Here is a 20,360-nt window from a genome sequence, read left to right on the forward strand (position 1 = left end):
GCTCTCCTGCAGCTGCATTGTCAATTATCCAACCCCCTGCATTCCTTGCCCCCCTGGGACCCCTGCCCCATCCACCCCCCTTCCCTGTCTCCTAACTGCCCCCTGCCACCCCATCCAACCCCTCCTCATTCCTGACGGCCCTCCCAGGACCCCTGCCCCATCCAACCACCCCTTCTCCCTGTTCCCTGACCACCCCCGGAACTCCTACCCCTGACTGCCCCCTGCCGTCCCCCCCCTTCCTGACTGCTCCCCCAGGACCTCTGCCCCCATTCAACCCCCCCGCTCCCTGCCCCCATTCAATCCCCCCCCCCCACACACACTCCCTGCCCCCTTACCGTGCTGCCTGGAGGTGGCTGGTGGTGCTACAGCCGCGAGACTATGCTGGAGCTGGGCCACGCCACCGCCATGCAGCGCCTGAAGCACCGGGTCAGGCCGAGCTCACAGCCCCCTGCTTCCCTCTAATCGGCGCAGGAAGCCTGGGAGGGCTCAGAAGCAAGTGGCAGCTTCGCGCTCAGGCCCAGGGAGGCGGAGGTGGAGGGGAGGTACGTGAGCTGGGGCAGGGAGCGGTTCCCCTGCACACCCGCCCCCGGGTTACCTGCTGCAGCGCAGGCAGCCCCCCTGCCCCAGCTCACCTCGGCTCCGTCTCCGCCTCGCTGGGCCTGAGCGTGAAGCCACTGCTTGCTTCTCTGCCCTCCCAGGCTTCCCACACGAACAGCTGATTCACGGGAAGCAGGATGGGGAGGGAGAGAAGCGGGGCGGAGCGTGTAGAGGAGGAAGTGGAGATGAGCTGGGGCTGGGGGGTGGGGCTGGACCCACCAAATTTTCCCCGTGGGTGCTCCAGCCCCGGAGCACCCACGGAGTCGGCACCTAAGGCACCACTTTTGGATAATGTGCTCAGAGGAAGCGGCCACTCCCCTGCTCCTCACCAGCTATACTACTGCGCTCTAGGCCCATAAAATGGAAGCGTCGTGGGAAGGGCCATTCACAGTTCAAGAGCGCCTGGGAGCTGTTAACTATCTCATAGCATCCCCCACCTCAAACCTAAAGTGTACCATGTTAATTCTCTAAAGCCCTTTTATTCCAGAGAATTAAAGGTTTGTCAGTTTACAGCCCAGGGAGGAGATGATGCTGAATGGCCTGAAGGTGTCTACTACAAAGGAAAAAGTGATGGTGGCATGGAAGAGGTGAACCTCTCCATGCCCTTGGACATATGCAGTGACAGCAGATCAAGGCGCTGTGCAATAGCTTCGTACCAATGTTCTCAGCCACTCCAGGATGGACCGAACAGGAATACCACTCCATTGACACAGGTAATGCTCGCCCAATTAAAGCCCAACCTTACAGGGTGTCTCCTCAAGCCAAAACTGCTATAGAACGGAAGATCCAGGACATGCTACAAATGGGTGTAATCTGCCCCTCTAACAGTGCATGGGCATCTCCAGTGGTTCTAGTTCCCAAACCAGATGGGGAAATACGCTTTTGTGTGGACTACTGTAGGCTAAATGCTGTGACTCGCCCAGACAACTATCCAATGCCAAGCACAGATAAGCTATTGAAGAAACTGGGACGTGCCCAGTTCATCTCTACCTTAGACTTAACCAAGGGGTACTGACAAGTACCACTAGATTAATCCACCAAGGAAAGGTCAGCCTTCATCACCCATGTAGGGCTGTATAAATTTAATGTGCTCCCTTTCAGGCTGCGAAATGCACCTGCCACCTTCCAAAAACTTGTAGATAGTCTCCTAGTGGAATTGGGAGAATCTTCAGTTGCCTACCTTGACAACGTGGCCATCTTTTCTGATTTATGGGCAGAACACCTAAAGCATCTACAAAAAGTCTTCAAGCGCATAAGAGAGGCAGGACTAACTGTTACAGCTAAGAAGTGTCAAATAGGCCTAAACAAAGTAACATACCTTGAACACCAGGTGGGCCAAGGAACTATCAACCCCCTACAGGTCAAAGTGGATGCTATCCAAAAGTGGCCTGTCCCAAAGTCAATAAAACAGGTCCAATCCTTCTTAGGCTTGGCCAGATATTACAGGCAATTTGTACAGCACTACAGCCAAATCACCGCCCCACTGACAGACCTAACCAAAAAATAGCAGCCAAATGCAGTTCAGTGAACTAAAAAGTGTCAAAGGCCTTTAACCAGCTTAAAGCAACGATCATGTCTAACCCTGTGCTAAGGGCCCCAGACTAACAAACCTTTCCTAGAACAGTACAGATCTGTTTACACGCAGATGTCGGGACTCAAGCAGTCACGACCACGTGTTAATGGACCGCAGGTTAAGAGAGCCATGCTGAAATATCTTAAGATATCTATATCTATCCATCTATCTATACACACACACACACACACACACACGTATAATTATCTAGGATTACATATGTATTCACAGCGTCCCAAATACTGCAGGCCTATCTGTTAATGGCGCTTTACAAGAATATAAATTCAAATGTGTAATCCAATAAAAACATTACTACTACTACACAGGGGTGAAAGTAACTCAAGACCCTTACTGGTACGGGGTGGGGGCAGCTCTTGCCCCCGAAGGGGCGGGGCCTCAGGTGGAAGGGGTGGGGCCTCAGGTGGAAGGGGCGGGGCTAGGGGTCAGCATCCCCCAGCCAGCCCTTCCAGGCCACCTGGTCCATGCCGCCTGGGGTTCCCGTGGTGATTTAAAGGGCAGCGTCCAGAGCCCCGGGCCCTTTTAAATTGCCGGCCCCAGGGCAGCTGTTCTCTTTGCACCCCCCCGCCCATCGGCGCACGAGGGGGGGCAAAAGGGGCAGGGACCTTAAAGCGCTGCAGAGTTCTTTGTTGCAGCAGCGCTTTAACGTTGCTGCGCTGCTTCCCCTCCACTACTTCCCCGTCGGCGGCCCAGCGCTCCCGCGGCAAAGGACCGTCACTTTAATGTCCCTGCCCTTTTTGCCTCCCCTGTCTGCGGCCCTCTGGTAGGGTCCCTACTGGCAGGGCTGCTGACCGAGGTGGGTGGGAGGAGAAAGGGGTGGCAACATTAAAGTGCTGTTGCAGCAGCACTTTAAGGATGGTCCTTTGCTGCGGCAGTGCTTTGAGGATCCTCAAAGTGCTGTCACAGCAAAGGACCATCCTTAAAGCGCTGCTGCGGCAGTGCTTTAACATTGCTGCCCCTTCCCCCCGCCCCCCGTCGGCGGTAAAGACGTACAACACGTTTCTGCTCCACACTTCCTGTCGATTTCTATGTCAGTGAGTTAGTAAGCAAATCTGTAGCGCTACATAGCAAGTTCCTGTACCGTGTACCGTGTGTTAAGAAGTCTTGCATGTTAAATAGGTAGCACTGGGAGGCACGGTGCTACTGCGCATTAAGCGGATTCACACGTAAACAGGTCTGTACTGTAACCACAGATGTGTCCGAGTTTGGTGTGGGAGCCGTTTTAATGCAGGAAGGACCGAATCAAGAATTCCATCCTGTCGTGTTTCTCAGCAAAAAACTGTCTGAAAGGAGAAGCCACTGGTCAATCAGGAAAAAGGAATGTTAACACCATTGTGTATGCTCTGGAAAAGCTACACCTATACGTTTGGGGATGGCGTTTCCACCTGCAAACCGATCAGGCTGTGCTGAAGTGGCTTCATACCATCAAGAACAATAACAAAACACTTCTTCAGTTAAGTTTAGCTCTCCAAGATTTTAATTTTAAAATACAACACATTTCAGGACCTTCTAAGGCCTGGTCTACACTTGGGGTGGGGGTTCGATCTAAGGTACGCGACTTCAGCTACGCGAATAGCGTAGCTGAAGTTGAACTACCTTAGTTCAAACTTCTTACCTGTCCAGACGCCGCGGGATCGAAGTCTGCGGCTCCCCCATTGACTCCGCCACCGCCGTTCGCGGTGGTGGATTTCCGGAGTCGACGGGAGCGCGTTCGGAGTTCGAACTATCGCGTCTAGATTAGGCATGATAGTTCGAACTCCGAGAAGTCGAACGCTATGCGTCGACCCGGCAGGTAAGTATAGACCTACCCTAACATAGTGGCTGATACACTCTCCCATGAAAGATTCTGAAAATCAACTGGTTAAAATCGTCCTTAAAATGTGAAAAATATTGTTCTTTTTTATATAATCAGTAGTATATCTAAAGATGCATGTGTCTTATTAACTCTGTTCTCTCCTAGAGCTCTAGGAAAAAAATTCACAGCCAGTGTGGAGGAGGCTGTCCAGCACTGTCTATGATTTGGGGGGGCATCATAAATATACAGTTAAGGGTAGCGTAAAATACCTCCTTTACCTGTAAAGGGTTAAGAAGCTCATATAACCTGGTTGGCACCTGACCAAAAGGACCAATGAAGGGAGAAGATACTTTCAAATCTGTGGGGGAATGTAGTGAGGCGGACTGGTCCCCAGGCGCCCCGGAGGACGAGGAGCCCAGCCGGAGGCCGGACTGGGCGGAGCTACGGGGCTCTGGGCCTGCCCCACAAAGGGTCAAGCACCGGCCCGGAAGTACAAAGGCGGGCCCTCCAGGCTCAGTAAGGCCCCAGCCGTCAGCAAGGCCAGACATCCACGACCGAGCTCCCACTGGGGAGGCCGCAGAAGGCAGCGGCTGACCCAGCCTCCCCCTCGCTCGCTACCCGGAGGAAGACTGGCCAAGCCTGCCCCGCTCCCGCTACCCGGAGGAGGAGTGGCCGAGCCTGCCCCGCTCCCGCTACCCGGAGGAGGACTGGCCGAGCCTGCCTCGCTCCCGCTACCCGGAGGAGGAGCCGAGCCTGTCGGTGGCCGCCAACCCCAAGGACCCGCTGAGCCCACCCGAGCACACTTTCCCTGAGGAGCCGATGGTGGTTGAACCCTCTGCCGAAACCACAGTAACTCAGGTACTTGAGGAGGGGGAAGGTGGAAGTAGCCCAGGGGCAGCCAACCCCAGTCTGGCTGCAGCACTGCCAGAACCGATGTCAGTGTGTTGCGGCCTGGATCCCCACTGACAGCAGTGAGTTTCTGCCGCTGCTAGGGCCCCGGGCTGGGACGCAGTGGAGTGGGAGGGCCTGCGTCCCCCCCTGCCACTCTTCCAGGGGTGGCAGACGTCCCCCTCTCCCTGGCCCGAGGAGGCCTTTAGACTTGAACTGCTGCTCAGCCCTGCCTGAGGGTCTGAGCCCTGTACCTGTGTTTGTGCCCCGCCCTGAGCCAGGGCTTGGGCTTTGTAGATTCATAGACTGTACTACTCGTGTGTAGTGAGGCTGCCTGGTCCCCAGGTGCCCAGAGGGCGAAAAGCGACCCCTCGCCCGACAGGGGAACCCTTACAGGGAAGGTTTTTGTTTTGTGTTCCTTTGTGTTTTCTCCGAGGAGTCAGGACAAAGAAAATACATCTCCCAAAGCCATACCTGAACTAAGCATCTAAGATTACAAATTGTAAGTAATAGGAAGGAAATGCATTAAATTATCTTTTGGTTTAGCTTGTGAATTGTCCCTATGCTAAGAAGAAGGTTTATTCCTGTTTTTTTGTAACTTTAAAGTTTTGCCTAGAGGGGAATCCTCTATGTTTTGAATCTTATTGCCCTGTAAAATTACCTTCCATCCTGATTTTACAGAGGTGCTTCTTTTACTTTTTTCTTTATAATAAAGTTCTGTTTTTTTAAGAATCTGATTATTTTTTAGGGTCCTAAAAACCCAAGGGTCTGGTCTGTGCTCACCTTGTAAACCTATTTGGTTGGTATATTATTCTCAAGCCTCCCCAGAAAAGGGGTGAAGGGGCTTGGGGGGATATTTTGGGGAAACAGGAACTCCAAGTGGTTCTTTTCCTAAATCTTTGTCTAACTCGCTTGGTGGCGGCAGCAGAACCTTCCGAGGACAAGAAAGGATTTGTGCCTTGGAAAAGTTTTTAAACCTAAGCTGCTGGAATATAAGCTTAGGGGTCTTTCATGCGGGTCCCCACATCTGTACCCCAGAGTTCAGAGTGAGGAGGGAATCCTGATAGTGGCAGTGACCATTACAATTGCAGAAGTGCTTTGTCTATGCTTAGCCCTCTTTTCAGTCTGCCTCAGAACAGAAAGCATTTTACCTGCGTGTTATATGTGAACTCCTGGAGCTGCTTCCTGATCTCTGCCCAGCCCTCCTCATCCAGCTTGCTAGGATAGAGCAGCAGATGTTAATTACAATCATATATACAAAGCCAGACCATCCCTAAACCATGGGGCTCGGCATGGCCACCAGATATGCTACTGCCTTTTCAGCACCCCAGAAAGCATAAATTTCAGATCATCTTCCAGACTGATTCCCTGTATGGCTGCAGAGCACATCACTGTTCCTTCACATACCTGGGCAATGAGAGTCACAGGTCCTACAACCTGGATCTCTGCTGGGGTGGCTGGATTTGCCCTTAGTTTACATCATCAAACAGACATAAGAAAGGACTCAGTGCAGAAATAATCATTAACCTGACTCAGTAGGGCTGAACTTTGTGAGGAAAGAAGTGAGGCGCATAACAAATGCCAAATACTAGCACTTAATTCCTTTTGTGCTTCTGCACAAATCCACTCATTCTAATGTGGAGTATAAAAAATGGTGACAGATGAGATAATTATGAAGAAAGGCAGCCAAGCCATGGGAAAGTTCTTCCTATTCTGTCCTGGGCTGAATAAGCAAAATATAGGTCACATCTGATGGCCAAGGGATTTTGATTATATAGAAAGAATGGCATGAACTGAGGAATGCATTGTGTTCAAACTCTGTAGCCCACATACAAGTTAAAGGCTTAATTGGGACTGAAAGAGCTCCCTCTGGTGTCTGTGTTAACAACTGGGAAAAATAGATGACTTTCTGGAAGAAAGGGACTGTAATTTTATATAAGTAAAATAGTTAAGAGATCAAAAATAACAGCAAAATACATATGTCTAAATAGTAATGGGAAATACAGCAATGACTCTCAGTGAAACAACTCTGTTAACTACATGCATTTGCAATGTTGTAGCTGTACTGGTCTCAGGATATGAGACACAAGGAGGGTGAGGTAATATCTTGTATTGGATTAACTTCTCAAAAGAAGTTTGTCAAATAAAAAAAAATATTTCCTCACCCCCCTTGTCTTTCACAATATGCATTGTCAGGCTAGTAACAGGAGGGAGATCGTGGCAAGGATGTAAACATTAAGATACAGAAAATAAATGTCATTACAAGTGTGGATAGAACACAAGCCTCTAAAAGAAACTTAACAGGAGATGCATCACTAAGGTCCAGAGTCTGCTACTTTTGTCCCTTATTCCTCAAGTAGTCCCATTGCAATGAATGGATGCACTCAAGGATTAAAGTACTGCTCTGCATGGGAAATGGTGGCAGAATCTGGCATAGAGCTAGCGCTCATTTCTAGAGACACTTGGTAACCATGTAGCTTAGGGTCTGACTGATTCAGAAGGGTTACATATTTGGATCTCTTTAAAACTGAATTTCTGTTTGAAATATGTCACACTAGAGACTCCATGGGTAAGGCTTTAAAACAATTTATATTATAAACTGAATTCTCTCATTCACACAGCCCAATTTCCTGGGGGTGGAGGTGTTAGGGGGGCAGGAAGGGATGATTTCCACCTACCATTTCTCATGTGAAGTCCTTCACAGAAAAGTGTTCCAGAAAGCGTCAGATTAATTGGACAAGTATTCTGGTTGATAAAGGTTCATATCCCACCCTCATCACAGGGGGATCTGAGCACTTTCCAGTAGCGCATTAAGAAATTGTAACTAATCTTTATCACATGTCTGTTCTCTCATCCTCTTCCCAAGGAGAGAATTGGGTGTGTAGCATAGTGTTCTGCTGTGGTAGGGTTTTTACAAGAATGAGGTATTGAAGAGGTGGGAATTTTTTTCTAAAAATTATTCTCTCTTCTGTCCACTCATAACTCCAAAGCAGCTTCATCTAAGAACTCCTAGCTTCTATTATACTCTAATCTGCAGTGACAATAGTGCATGGGACACCTTGACCAAGCTGGAGCATAAAAGCTGTTAGTCATTAGAGACAGAGCCTGAGACACTGCCCTGCCCTGATGCCACTATGTAGACCTGTTCAAAGGAAGTGCCAAGTGCATGTGAAATGATAACAAATCAGATGACTAGTGTTTTACACCCACTTTGTCCTAGTGTCAATGACTGCATGAGGAATGAGGCAACAGAGAAACAAGCCCTGAATTTGTTGGTCTTATATGTAATAGCTTTTGGGAGGGATCTAGTCCAAGCTTCACTACGTGTAATCTAAGCTTTCATTGAAAAAGAAATATGTTTCTAGCCCTCTGTGTTGGGAAGAGACTCCTCTATGCTTACAAGTTTAGCAGGGTGATGTTACCAAAAAATAATAGGCTATTCATGGTGGAAAAATTGTAGTCCCTCCAAGTTACTCTCCCTCTCCCCTCATCTGCCAATCATCAGAATTGCTACTGATTCTTCAAGTTCTGCATAGCGAGTATTTTTAAACACATGCCCATATCATGGCAGTACTGAGGACAGCGGCAATGACAGGCCCATCTCAGTCTGTACACTTATCTGCTCTTGATTGCAGCATCTCCTCTTAGTTCCTGAGTCACTACTACTTCCTATCACTAGAGTCCTGCAAATCTGCGGCTATCCACTTTATATCCACGGACCATGTTTGTGGATTGGATGCGGACAAAAACTTTGTATATGCACAGGGCGCTATCTATCACTGCTGCCTGGAAAGATGGATCCCTTAGAGAGAAGTGGGGGCAGTGTCCTCTGTAGACCCTAAGGACACGAGGCCATGTGTGTCTCCTGCAGCTACATTGCATTACAGAAGGCATATTTCTAATCTTAACAGTTTTGTCCTAACATCTGTTTTCTTTCTGTGATCTAGGTAATTAAAGTCTCAGTAGAATAACTGAGTAGTGAGGAAAGAAAGATAACTCATCAAAAACTATTTAATAAAGTGACAAGAAGCCAAATCTAGGAGGTATCAGATACAGTTGTGGCACACCTGCACCAGCCCTTGCTCCACCCAAAACTTGCAAGCATGTTCATGTACTATGAAAAAGCAGAAACAAGACTGCCCTGATTCTTTAAGGACACAAGTAGTCCCATTTAAAATCAATGGAACTACAAGTATGATTAAAATTAGAGCCTCAATGGCTACCTCATTTCAAGACCAAGCATGCTTGGTGCACCTTGTGCAGTAACGATGGTCCTTCCCAATGTGTGTCCCTGTGGGTTCTCCACTCTAGGTGTCGGTGCGTCCCTGCACCAGAGATTTCTCGCAGCAGTACTCAGTCGGGGGAAGGGTGCACACAGGAGTCGTCTCATGCAGCCATTGGCACCTCCTGTAGCGCGTGCTTCCCCTGACCATCTCCTCCATTCCTTCTCTACCACAGAGCTTGGCTGTGTGAACTCCAAAGTAGAGGAGAGGAGGGTGGGTAATGGAGCACCCACAGGCAGGGACACACATCTTGAAGAACCATCGTTATTGCACAAGTTGAGTAACTTCTTCTTTGAGTGGTGTCCTTGTGGGTGCTCCACTCTAGGTGTTTGTAGAGCAGTACCCCACCAGGGATGGTAGGGGTTCGGAGTTATGTATAAGTGTGTGAGGCCAACAATAAAGTCTGAGACAAGGCCTTGGGTGATAGCATAATGCTTTGCAAAAGTCTCCTCCGATGTCCAGGTTGCAACTGTACAATTATCTATTAAGGGGACATTGTTCAAGAATGCAATCGATGTCGCTAAGGCTCGCGTTGAGTGGGATCTGATGCCCACAGGGGGTTCTTTGTGATGCAGGTGGTAGCAAGTTTGAATACAGGTAGACCCCCATTTGGAGAGTCTCTGGGTCGATATTGTAGAGCCCTTGGAGTGCTCTGTTGTAGAGACGAATAGTCTTGGTGACTTGCGAAATGGTTTAGTTCTGTCCAAGAAGAAGGCTACAGCTCGTCTGACATCTAGCATGTGCAATGTTGCCTCTGAAGAGTTATGTGGCTTCGGATAGAAGGCAGGTAAGTGTATGATTTGGTTAATATGAAAATTTGTAGCCACTTCAGGCAAGAATTTTGGGTGAGGACATAACATGATTTTGTCTTTGGTAAATACACTGTATGGTGGTTCAGCCATCAATGCTCCTATTTCGCTGACATCTTGAAGATGCGATTGCCACTAGGAATGCAACCTTCATTGACATATGTAGGAGTGAGCAGGTTGCTAGAGGTTTGAAGGGTGGTCTTCTGAGACATTTGAGCACAAGATTGAGATCCCATGGTGGTGCAGGTTGGCGTACTTCTGGGTACATGTTCTGTATATCTGCTAGAAAGCACCATGTAAATCGGGTGAGCAATATTGAAGCTCCTTCTATTTGTTCATGGAGCGCCGTGATGGCAGCCAGGTGTACTTTAATAGAACGCTAATCCTGTTTCCTTCAGTTCTAGTAGATAGTCTAGGATCATAGATAGAGGTGTCTTGGTCATGTCCAGTTGTTTCTGCTGACACCAAAGGGAGAATCTTCTCCACTTGTGGCTGTAAGTATTTCTAGTGTGAGGTGATGGCTATTTAGTAATACCTGTTTTACTTTCTTCGAACAGTTCAATTCCCCATGTTGGAACCAGAGAGAAGCCATGCTTTGAGATGGAGTTTCACTGGGTCTGGATGGAGAGTCAGGCCCTTGTTCTGGGACAGGAGGTCCGTCCAGAAAGGCAGCGGTTGGAGGCACAGACTGCTAGATGTGAGAGGTACGGAAACCAAGTCTGTCTGGGCCATGTGGGGACAATGAGAATGATGTATGCTCTGTCGAGTCGTATCTTGCGGCTGACCTGTGGGATCAGTGGGAAGGCGTACATGAGTGACGTGTTTCACGGGATGAGGAAGACATCCCCTAACGATCCCGGTGCCAAGCCTGCCCTGGAGAAAAATAGTGGACATTTGTGATTTGTTGCTGAGATGAAAAGGTCGATTACTGGGTGACCCCATTTTTGGAATATAGTGCCAAGAACACTGTTGTGGATTTCCCACTCGTGTTCTTGTGAGAAGTGCCTGCTGAGGTTGTTGGCTGTAGTGTTTTGACACCCTGGTAGGTATGATGCTGTGATGTTTATATTGTTGCAGATGCAGAAGTTCCATAAATTCATGGCTTTTACACATAGCAAGTGAGACCTGGCTCCTCCTTGGTGATTGATGTAAAACATGCACGCCACATTGTCGGTGAGAACAGAGATTGAGGTTTCTCGTATGAGTGGGAGGAAGTGTCGGCATACATTGTGTACTGTGTGGAGTTCCAGGAGATTGATATGTAGTCAGGTTTCCGTCGCAGACCACTTGCTTTATACATTGTGGTGACCCAAGTGGGCGCCCCAACCTATCAGGGAGGCATCTGTTGTAATAGTCACTGATGGGGGGTCTTGTTGAAAGGGAATCCCAGAGCATACATTCCCTGGCTGTGTCCACCATTGTAGGGAGATGATAACCCTTGGTGGTAGCATCATACGTCTGTTGAGAAAGTGTTTGCTGGGTGCATAGATCGTGCTCAACCAGTGCTGCAGACAGCGCTTATGGAGTCTGGCATACTTTACTATGAAAGTCGTAGCTGCCATATGTCCCAGAATCTGAAGGCATGTCCTCACTGAAGTTTGTGGGCTGATGGTCACTGTGGAAATAAGATTAGTCAATGTAGTGAATCTGTGGTTTGGCAATATTGCCTTGGCTTGTATGGAATCTAGGTTGGCTCCAATAAACTCCAATCGCTGGGCTGGTTCCAGGGTGGATTTCTTTTTGTGTATCTGTAGACCTAGCTAGTGAAACAGATCTATTGTGGTCTTCAGCATGCCTGCCGTTTCTTGTCGATTGGCACCCTTGAGAAGGCAATCGTTCAAATAAGGGAAGATGATAACTTCTTTGCGTTGTAAATGTGCTGCTATGATCCGGTGGACATAGTGTACTTGGATTTCCAGAAAGCCTTTGACAAGGTCCCTCACCAAAGGCTCTTACATAAATTAAGCTGTCATGGGATAAAAGGGAAGGTCCTTTCATGGATTGAGAACTGGTTAAAGGACAGGGAACAAAGGGTAGGAATTAATGGTAAATTCTCAGAATGGAGAGGTGTAACTAGTGGTGTTCCCCAAGGGTCAGTCCTCGGACCAATCCTATTCAATTTATTCATAAGTGATCTGGAGAAAGGGGTAAACAGTGAGGTGGCCAAGTTTGCAGATGATACTAAACTTCTCAAGATAGTTAAGACCAAAGCAGATTGTGAAGAACTTCAAAAAGATCTCACAAAACTAAGTGATTGGGCAACAAAATGGCAAATGAAATTTAATGTGGATAAATGTAAAGTAATGCACACTGGAAAAAATAACCCCAACTATACATACAACATGATGGGGGCTAACTTAGCTACAACTAGTCAGAAAAAAGATCTTGGCGTCATCGTGGATAGTTCTCTGAAGATGTCCACGCAGTGTGCAGAGGCGGTCAAAAAAGCAAATAGGATGTTAGGAATCATTAAAAAGGGGATAGAGAATAAGACTGAGAATATATTATTGCCCTTATATAAATCCATGGTACGCCCACATCTCGAATACTGTGTACAGATGTGGTCTCCTCACCTCAAAAAAGATATTCTAGCACTAGAAAAGGTTCAGAAAAGGGCAACAAAAATGATTAGGGGTTTAGAGAGGGTCCCATACGAGGAAAGATTAAAGAGGCTAGGACTCTTCAGCTTGGAAAAGAGAAGACTAAGGGGGGACATGATAGAGGTATATAAAATCATGAGTGATGTTGAGAATTTGGATAAGGAAAAGTTATTTACTTATTCCCATAATACAAGAACTAGGGGTCACCAAATGAAATTAATAGGCAGCAGGTTTAAAACAAATAAAAGGAAGTTCTTCTTCACGCAGCGCACAGTCAACTTGTGGAACTCCTTACCTGAGGACGTTGTGAAGGCTAGGACTATAACAATGTTTAAAAGGGGACTGGATAAATTCATGGTGGCTAAGTCCATAAATGGCTATTAGCCAGAATGGGTAAGAATGGTGTCCCTAGCCTCTGTTCGTCAGAGGATGGAGATGGATGGCAGGAGAGAGATCACTTGATCATTGCCTGTTAGATTCACTTCCTCTGGGGCACCTGGCATTGGCCACTGTCGGTAGACAGATACTGGGCTAGATGGACCTTTGGTCTGACCCGGTACGGCCTCTCTTATGTTCTTATGTTATGTTCTTATGCTACTACCGCGAGCGTTTTTGAGAATACGTGGGGAGCAGTGGACAGTCAGAAGGGAAGGACCCTGTATTGGTAGTGGTTGGCTCCTACTGTGAACTGCAGGAACTGTCTGTGGGCAGGATGTATTGTAATATGGAAGTATGCATCTTGGAGGTTGAGGGTTGCAAACCAGACCCCCACATCTAGCACTGGGATTATTGTGGCCAGAGTGACCATTTTGAACCTGTGGTTGTGTACGAACCTGTTGAGTTTTCGGCGATCTAAGATTGGTCTCTATCTCCCTCCTTTCTTCTCTATCAGGAAATATTTGGAATAAAACCCCCCTCCCTTGGTATTGATGTGGTACTGGTTCTTTAGCACCCAGCAGTAGGAGGTGGTCTACTTCCTGTTACAGAAGGTGCTCGTGAGAGGGGTCCCTGAAGAGGGACGGGGAAGGGGGAGGGTAGGGGGATGGCTGTGAAAGGAATGGTGTAGCCAGATTGTATGATCTCCAAAACTCATTGATCTGTGGTTATCGCAGCCTAGGCATGGTAAAATGGGCATATGCGGTGACCAAAATTGTGGGATAGGTATCTGTTGGTGCTAGAGGTGTGGGGAAGTTGTGCATACCCTCGACCAAGACTTCAAAATTGTGGCTTAGATGTAGATGGACGAGGCCTGGTTCTGTGGAGCTCATTGTCTCTGAGCCCGTTGTTTAGGTCTGTTCTGAGTGAAGTATCGTGGTTGTTGACAGTTAAACAAGGGCGTCTCGTGACCTCTGGTATGGTGTAAAACAAGGGCATTTGCCAGGCGGTGGGTGTATACCTAGTGTGTGCAGCATTGCTCGGGAGGCCTTCATGGTATGGAGGACGTTGTCTGTTTGAGACAAGAATACACCTCTACCCTGATATAACGCTGTCCTCGGGAGCCAAAAAAATCTTTCCACATTATAGGTGAAACTGCGTTATATCGAACTTGCTTTGATCTGCCGGAGTGCACAGCCCTGCCCCCCCCACCCCCCGAGTGCTGATTTACCACGTTATATCCGAATTCGTGTTATATCGGGTCCCGTTATATCGGGGTAGAGGTGTAGTTTATCCCTATCAAAGAGGAGGTCCTCCACTTTTAACTGTAGTTCTTTTGGAGCTCCAGAAGCCTGCAACCATGATGTTCTTCTCATAACCACAGCTGTTGCAGTTGTTTGGGAAGCTGTGTCTACTACATCCATTGAGGCCTGCAGTGCTGTGCAGGCTATTAACGGACCCTCATTGATAATGACGTTGAGTTGAGGATGTTTATGCTCGGGAAGGTCCTCCTCTGCACTGGGGTAGTCAGTGCCGTGGAGGAGACTTGACATGTCAGCTCTGGTGCCATGTGTTGGGGCTCGGCAGAGGTCCGCTAAGGGACGGTGCCGGAGGAGCCCAATGCCTTGTAAGTGCTCACTCTGGATGAGTGGAACACTGAGGGTAAAGACCTCGCTGGGGAAGCTCTCTTTTTGTGAGACCCCCTTGCTGGAGAGGTCGAGACTCGTTTCCTGAGTTTTGGAAGTTGGAGCGTTATCAGAGCTCAGAGATCTCAGTTTATGAGACACCCCGGAGGACAGCTCTTGCAGAGGTTGGAGGGATTTCTCCAGCAGAAGCATTTTCAAGCAGAGATCTTTCTCACGTCTTGCCCTTACTGTTAAGTTGGTGCAATGTATGCATTTCTGGGAGATATGAGTTTCTCCCAGACAGCGAATGCAGGATGTGGCCATCAGTTCATGGCAGGAGTCACACTTTTTAAATCCTGTTGAGCCCGTCATGACTGCAGTTAAGCCTCTCCCCGCCTCAAGAGATAAAGATAGGAGTTAATTGTAATGGTAAACTGTAGAAACTGTTCCCAAACTGGGAGTTAAGCAGAGAAAAAGTCTTCTTTCATCTCTTTTTTTTTGTTTGTTTTGTTTTTGTTTTTTGTTTTTGAAGAAAAACCTCTAAGAGGAACTAACGAAACTATGTAACTATGTAGACTAAGACTAACTAAACAATGTAACTAAGTATAGACTAATAAGAAGTTCCTATTTAACTTGCAACTTTGTTTATTTTTTTCCCGAGAAAGTATCAAAGAGAGCACTGCCATGGAGTTCCGTCTGCAGCCGAGGACGGTTGAAAAGGAACTGAGTGGACGGTCGGAGGAGTGCATGCTACAGGAGGTGCCAACGGCTGCATGAGAGGACTCCTGTGCATGCCCTTCCCCCGACTGAGTACTGCTGCGAGAAATCTCTGATCTCCGGCGCAGGGACACACTGACACCTAGAGTGGAGCACGCACAGGGACACCACTCGAAGAAGAACTGACATTTTCACTCACATACATTTTTGTAGATATTAAATTATTTCAGTCAGCACGGCCTCTCCTGTCCCTATTTATTACCTTATCCCCAAACAGCTGAAGCAAGTCCTGGATCCTTAGTGTAATGCAGAGGGATGAAGGAGGCAGCCACCTTTGACATGGAGATTACAGTACCAATTACATAAATGGAAGCTACTTACTGGTGAAGAGATGGTCCTGGCGCAGAGCTTTCACTCAGTCTTTTCTGTAGGCAAAGGAAGATCATCATCTTTGTGACATTAACCCAATGGAATCCTTGTTCCTTTGCAGGGCCAGCACTGGACACATCTCAGTATTGTAAATGGCCACCACTGATACTAACAAGGAAGTGCTCTGCAAGATGGTCTCAAGGCTTGTGGCTCTTTCTTTCTACTGGGAAGTAAAGGTAGCTCATTTGAACTAAGACCGTTGGAACATAATTGCTCTTGGGCAAAATTAAGGGGAGGAAATGGATAAAACTGGAACCTTTCCAGGTATTGTCTGCCATTCAACTCCTTGTATATTTTATTTTGCCTATACAGTAAAGCAGGCCTGCACAACATGCGGCCCGCGGAGCCTCACTGTGCGGCCCGCGAGGGGATTTTAAATCCCCCACACACGGCGCTCTGCGGGCACCCTAGAGCCCTTTGAATCCCAGCTGCGGCCATGAATCAAAAGGCTCTGGGCTGCTCGCAGCCGCGGGGACCGCAGAGCCCTTTAAATCCCAGCTGCGGCCGGGAGTCAGAGGGCTCTGGGCTGCCGGCAGCTGCGGGGAGCCCTGAGCCCATTAAATCCCAGCCGTGGCTGGGAGTCAGAGGGCTCTGGGCTGCCGGCAGCCGCAGGGAGCCCAGAGCCCTTTAAATCTCAGCCGCGGCCGGGAGTCAGAGGGCTCTGGGCTGCCCGCAGCGGAGGGGAGCCCAGAGCCCTTTAAATCCCAGCCGCGGGGAGTCAAAGGGCTCTGGGCTGCCCGCAGAGATTCCCAGCCGCGGCTGAGATTTAAAGGGCTCAGGGCTCCCTGCGGCTGCAGGCAGCCCAGAGCCGTTTGAATCCCGGCACGTGGCCGTTTGCCCCCTCCCCGGACCCCTGCCCCAACTGCCCCCCAGCACCCCCACCCCCTATCTAACACCGCTGGTCCTTGTCCCCTGATACCCCTCTCCCGGGACTCCTGCCCCTAACTGCCCCCCAGGACCCCACCCCCTATCTAAATGCCGCTGCTCCTTGTCCCCCGATTGTCTCCTCCCAAGACCCCTGCCCCAACTGCCCCTTGGGACCCCAGCCCCTATCTAAGCCTCTCTTCTCCTTGTCCCCAACTGCCCCCTCCTGAGACCCCCCCAACTTTCCCCCAGGACCCCATCCCCTACCTGTCCCCTGATAAACCCCTGGGACTCCCATGCCTATCCTACTGCTGCCTGTCCCCTGACTGCCCCCCTGAACCTCTGCCTCATCCAACCACCCCTGCTCCCTGTCCCTTGACTGCCCCCTGGAATCCCCTACCCCTTCTCCAACCCCCAGCCCCCTTACCGTGCCACTCAGACCAGCGTGTCTGGCTCCATGCAGCTCCAGACACATTGCTGCCATGCTCCCCCGTGGAGCCCACAGCTCCCCCGTGGAGCCCACAGCCCCCCCCCCCCCCCGCCAGCACCTGCCTTCCAGATTTGAACACCTCAAAATTCAGGAGTGCTCAAGCTCAGTTTGGGCAGCTGTTACTTCATTTCTCCCAAATCAAATATACTGATCCCCACTGTAACTTGCTGTAGAAAAAGCAGGATAAAATTGAGCAAGAAATGCTTATTAGCACTGGAATTGCTATTTTCAACAGCCATTGCCTTTTTGTTTGTTTAAAAGAAAGACAGTGATATTGCATTGGCAAATTCCCCATAGAAATAAAGAGTGGAACAAAAGAATAATAAAGGCACCTCAACTTTTCCTCATTTATGGAGGACAGTCTTATAATATGCATCCAGATATCCTCCAATCACACAAGCTGAAAATTGTTCCACTTTATTGCAGCTCTGTAACCATATGGGAACCAATCCTGTCTGTGTTTTGTTCACATCCAAAATTCCTGCTGAATGGGAGCGTTACCAGTGACCCAGGGCTGGGGAGGCAGGAGGTGTGTGTGGGGGGGAGGTGCTGGTGGGGGGGAGCCCAGGGCTGGGGCAGCAGCAGGGTGGGGGGAGGGCACTGATGGGGAGGAAAGGGGGAAGCCCAGCGCTGGGGCTGCAAGGGGTGTGGGTAGTGGGGGGAGAGCCCAGGATTGGGGCAGCAGGGGAGTACAGGGGGGAGCCCAGGGCTGGGACGGGGGGCAGCCAAATTTTTTTTTGCTTGGGGCAGCAAAAAACCTAGAGTCGGCCCTGCCGGGTTCCCCCACCTGCCGGAGCCCCGAGCCCTTTAATTTGACCCTGAGGGCTCGGAGCCCCGAGCCCTTTAATTTGACCCTGAGGGCTCCCAGCCACCTCTTCAGATGGGAGCCCCCAGTTGATTTAAAATAAAGTATCACCTCCCCACCCCCAACCTTCCTTTTTGGCCCACAGCTGTTTTGGTGGGGCGGTGCTGGGGAAGGAGGGTTTGTTTCTGCAGGGCTGGACGGCCCTGGGGCGGGGTGTTTCTGCGGGGCCGGGAGGTTTCGGCCCTCGGCTGTTTTCTTTGGAGTAATGTGGCCCTCGCCGCTTTACGAGTTGTGCAGGCCTGAACTATAGTATCCTTAAGGTAGTTATGGACTATTCACTCCTTGGCTTCCTCCACGATCCCCAGACTGAAGAACAGACAACCCTCCCCCACAGATCTCTTTGTCATCCCTGCAACCTCTGCAGTGTGCAAACCTACACACTGGAGAGGTCCAGCAGGTGCTACTATACTAGACATGACAGCTGTGGTCAGGTGTCCCACCTCTTCACAGTTGTCACAAGGAGAGGCACAAAGGGATAGAGAGCATGGGCCATCTCTGGTGCTGCCCCCCAGAAGGACAGCCTGGGTTACAACACACACTAGAGCAGTGGTTCTGAACCTGCGGCCCAATCAGCACACAGCTGCAGCCCATGTGACATCCTCAGGGCTATACAGGTAGTATTGGATGTGGCCCACAATGGTAAATAGGTTGAGAACCACTGCACTAGAGGATCAAGGGGGAAAATGAGAGAACAAACTAAACCTCTCCCTCCACCTGACAAGTCCACTCCCTGCACCACAGTAATCCAGTGAAGCATGTGGTTACCTTCTCCTGCAGTTCATGCAGCTGTCTCTCTAGTTTTGCTTTGTCCTCTCGCAGCTGGTTTAGCTCCTGGGTTGTGCTTGTCAGTAGCTCAGAATCTGTGATGGTGAAATGGAACTCAGGAGGGCCTGGGTCCATCTCGCTGCTGCCCTGAGACTGGATCTGCTCACGCTGTATCCTTAAAAGAAGCCAGCAGGGTTAGTCAAACAAAAACAAGTAATAACAATGATGGAGGCAGCATTGGCTTTGTAAATTACTGTCCACTGGTTTCTGCATATCTGATACCAATGAAAGGCCGAGCCACACACTGAGATGAGTAGGACCAGCCAGAAGCATTCACACTATTCTTTGGCATGTTTCTGCTTACAGAGAGGATAGAGGAACTCAGAGTTCCACCATAACCAGTGCACCTCAGCCATTACCTACAGTCCCATCTGCAGGGAAAGACAATGGTACATACATGGTTGTGTTTCAGGGAAGGGCTGTATGAAATGAGGACGACACAGCATCAAGTTTGGAGCACGTGTTGCATGGAAAGATTATGTAGCATGAGTTACCCCTGGTTAAGAAGAATTAAAGTACTGTATATACGCGTTCATTAGCCCGTTTGTTTATAAGCCAACCCCCCAAGATGGTTAGGTAAAAATAGCAAAAACTGTATGACCCTTTCATAAGCCGACACTATATTTCAGGGGTTGGCAAACTTTGGCTCCTGGCCCGTCAGGGTAAGCCGCTGGCGGGTCAGGACATTTTGTTTACTTGGAGCGTCTGCAGGCACGGAGCCCCTCAGCTCTCAGTGTCTGCGGTTTGCCGTTCCCAGCCAATGGGAGCTGCGGGACTTTGCCAATCCCTGCTATATTTTAAAAACTGGCATCACAAGAAACACTCAAAAGTTTTGCTAGAATTATTTTAATGTACTTTAACGAAAAACCTATTACAGTCGAACCCATTTATCTCGACCTCGGTTAACTTGCCAACCCTATTAAGTCGACGTTTTACAAGTGGAACCGCCAAACTCCCTCTTTGTCTTATGGGTTTCTCATCCCTTATGTCGATTCCCCGAACCCTAATATCTCGAGCCCGGCTCCCCGCGTCCCTGACCCACCGTGTCCCCAGCCGCCCGCTCCCCGGCTCTCCAGCCGCGCGGTTCCCCAGCCGCCCGCTCCCCGCGTCCCCAGCCACCCGGCTCCCCGCGTCCCCGACCCACCGTGTCCCCAGCCGCCCGGCCCCACATACCCGGTCCCTGCCCGTCCCCGCCCGGCCCCGCATACCTGGTCCCCGCTTCGCCTGCCGCCCGCCCACCCGGCTCCGCTTCGCCGCTGCCCGCCCGTCCGCCCGGCTCCGCTTCGCCGCCCGCCCGCCCCGGCATACCCGGTCCCTACCCGTCCCCGCCCGCCCGCCCGCCCGGCCCCGCATACCCGGTCCCTGCCCGTCCCCGCCCGTCCCCGCATACCTGGTCCCCGCTTCGCCTGCCGCCCGCCCGCCCGGCTCCGCTTCGCCGGTCCCCGCTTCGCCGCCCGCCCGTCCGCCCGGCTCCGCTTCGCCGCCCGCCCGGCCCCGCATACCCGGTCCCTGCCCGTCCCCGCCCGCCCGCCCGTCCCCGCATACCCGGTCCCTGCCCGTCCCCGCCTCCCGTCCCCGCATACCCAGTCCCTGCCCGGCCCCGCCGC

At 50.1% G+C, this 20,360-nt stretch overlaps 1 protein-coding gene and 1 long non-coding RNA gene across 12 annotated transcripts in view; one reads left to right on the top strand and one right to left on the bottom strand.

Annotated features, from left to right (window-relative positions):
• The window catches only part of CCDC78 (coiled-coil domain containing 78), a 98,373-nt gene that overhangs the window by 26,345 nt on the left and 51,668 nt on the right, over positions 1-20,360 (bottom strand). For 7 of the 9 annotated variants that reach the window (XM_044980332.1, XM_044980328.1, XM_044980331.1 and 4 more), the window contains 3 exons: positions 18,694-18,868; positions 15,662-15,705; positions 6,023-6,089 (listed from right to left, as the gene is read on the bottom strand). In XM_044980332.1, the coding sequence (XP_044836267.1) occupies positions 6,023-6,089; positions 15,662-15,705; positions 18,694-18,868 (286 nt within the window). Of the gene's footprint in view, positions 1-6,022; positions 6,090-15,661; positions 15,706-15,747; positions 15,873-18,693; positions 18,869-20,360 lie in introns of those variants that run through there. The other 2 variants (XR_006572496.1, XM_044980335.1) reach the window with 2 other exon arrangements.
• LOC123344291 lies at positions 754-15,836 on the top strand. Of its 3 annotated transcripts, XR_006572499.1 has the most exons (4): positions 754-1,310; positions 4,149-4,841; positions 10,521-10,667; positions 15,229-15,836. It is a non-coding gene; the product is annotated as an uncharacterized LOC123344291 (long non-coding RNA). The 3 variants fall into 3 exon arrangements; XR_006572497.1 differs by lacking the exon at positions 754-1,310 and having other exon boundaries at positions 3,880-4,841; positions 15,229-15,832; XR_006572498.1 differs by lacking the exons at positions 754-1,310; positions 4,149-4,841 and adding an exon at positions 4,904-5,373 and having other exon boundaries at positions 15,229-15,832.

Source organism: Mauremys mutica, chromosome 11 (genome assembly GCF_020497125.1).
Source record: "Mauremys mutica isolate MM-2020 ecotype Southern chromosome 11, ASM2049712v1, whole genome shotgun sequence".
NCBI classification, from domain to species: domain Eukaryota; kingdom Metazoa; phylum Chordata; order Testudines; family Geoemydidae; genus Mauremys; species Mauremys mutica.